The sequence below is a fragment of the Vigna angularis genome, chromosome 6, assembly GCF_016808095.1.
Source record: "Vigna angularis cultivar LongXiaoDou No.4 chromosome 6, ASM1680809v1, whole genome shotgun sequence".
In the NCBI taxonomy this organism is placed as follows: Eukaryota; Viridiplantae; Streptophyta; class Magnoliopsida; order Fabales; family Fabaceae; genus Vigna; species Vigna angularis.
Genome location: NC_068975.1, coordinates 26869074 through 26870957, shown reverse-complemented (window position 1 = coordinate 26870957; position 1884 = coordinate 26869074). Strand labels below are relative to the sequence as shown.

Here is a 1884-nt window from a genome sequence, read left to right as displayed (position 1 = left end):
TGAACTTTTCTGGATACTGTAAGGGATTGTGCTTCCATACTTTCCTCCACAGTAGTACGTTTACTGTTTTATACAGCAACTGTTTCATCTAGTAGACTATTTTCAATTCCAGGCACCAGTTGGGTATCCATGAAATCGAGTAATTTATGCCCTTTTGACAAATAATACGCAGAAAGTCAAGCCTTGAAGATCTCCAGCTCCATAATACTACTATCGCTACCACTGACTCGTGCAATTTGATTCACATGAGGAAGTAATTTGCTGGCTTAGTTTGACTATATAAAAGTCTATCTATGCCAGTTTTGGGCACAATTCCTTCCTTAATTCCAGAATTTTTCCCAAATGCGAGAGTAAATTCAAATTCAGAACCTGTTCGCTTGTCAATGACTAAACGACTCAGCTTCATAGACGGAGGCCTTCCAACCTCCCCTGCAGCTTCTACAACATTGGCAAAATCGATGCAGCTACTCTGTTTAACCCTCTCATCAATGTTGTCCCAAAATGCATTAAAGTGATGGAAGAAGGTAACCGAAGATCTGTTCTTTTGTTCCATCTTCAATGCGTCATCAGGTGGGTCATAAATTAGGCCAAGCCACCAAGGTTTACTCTCGACTTGTCCCCGACCAAAATCACCAAAAGCAAAACCATAACCTTTATCTCTCAAGTCCTTCACGTGTACCACCATGTTTTCACTTGTCTCTGCAATTGGAACCCCTATAGTCACAGTGTTCTCAGAACAATCTTTGTCCTTTTCTACCTCTTCACTGCCTCCCTCGTCTTTTGCTTCCTCAACACAAACCACTTTTGAACCATCCACACTCAATACAGTCACATCTTCTACTTTATTCTCAGAAGTAGTATTGACCATGTTCTTACCACTTTCTGCTTTCTTTCCTCTATCTTTCTCCTCCACTGTTTTAGAATACGCACCAAGACCTACCACACTCTCCTCACTAAAATCAGCAGCTTTTGCAACTTCACTCTGAAAAGCAAGAGTCACACCATTGCCATCACAATCTTCACCTGATGTATTTTTCCCACCAACCTTGGTCAAATTATCCTCCCTTAGACCAGCAACTTTTGCACCTTTCTTAGAAGCAACATCAACAATGTCACTGCACTTATTATCAGCCCCAAACCCGCCATCAAGATCTTCCCAAGAAAGGTTCTTGGATTTTTGTTGCCAGGTCTTGAACCCCTGGACTGCATTTTCTTCCATGCTATCGATGGTTAGGTGTACTTCTGTTGTTCTTGTGATGTTTTGAACTTCAAAAACATTTGTTGCCCTTGTTGTGTGACCTTGGGTGCCATTGCCTTCAATTATGGACAACTCCCCTTTTATTATCCAACACTTCTGATTTTCCTCCCTTTCTACCTCAATTTTCTCTTCAGGATCCTCCCTTGTTCCTCTTTTCTCTCCATTCACAGAGCTCTGGCTGCCTTCGGATCCCTTTCCATGGGATTTTGGCATTCCGCAGCATGTCTCTAATTTATTGGAAGATCTCCTTGAATTCTTGCATAGTGTCCTTCCTTTCAGTTATAGGTCTATGGGATTCTAACTCCCGCAGCATATCTTTAATTTCTTGGAAACTCTCCCTGTTTTCTTCCTTTAACTAGACTAAGGCTCTTCTCTGTCTGTTGGTGATAGGCTTCTTTAGTCAAGAAGTCTATCACACTCACTGTAAGGCACACACTCACACGAAAGAAGAAAAGTATATGTGTATTCCTTCTAAAGAAAACAATATCAGTGTACAATAGCCACCCTTAAGGGAGCACTCCCCCTCCACAGGAACAAATTTCCTGTCTATACAAAAGAATAACCAAAACTCCAACCCTTTACAGAAACTCCTAACCTTCTTATAAGGTTTTCCCCCTTGTCCGCCT

At 41.5% G+C, this 1884-nt stretch overlaps 1 protein-coding gene across 1 annotated transcript; it reads right to left on the bottom strand.

Moving 5' to 3' along the window:
• Positions 1–241: 241 nt before the first annotated feature.
• Positions 242–1471, bottom strand: LOC128197553 (uncharacterized). The gene has a single exon (XM_052879611.1). The coding sequence runs from the start codon at positions 1469–1471 to the stop codon at positions 242–244; it is 1230 nt and encodes a 409-aa protein (XP_052735571.1).
• Between the last annotated feature and the right edge of the window lie 413 nt (positions 1472–1884).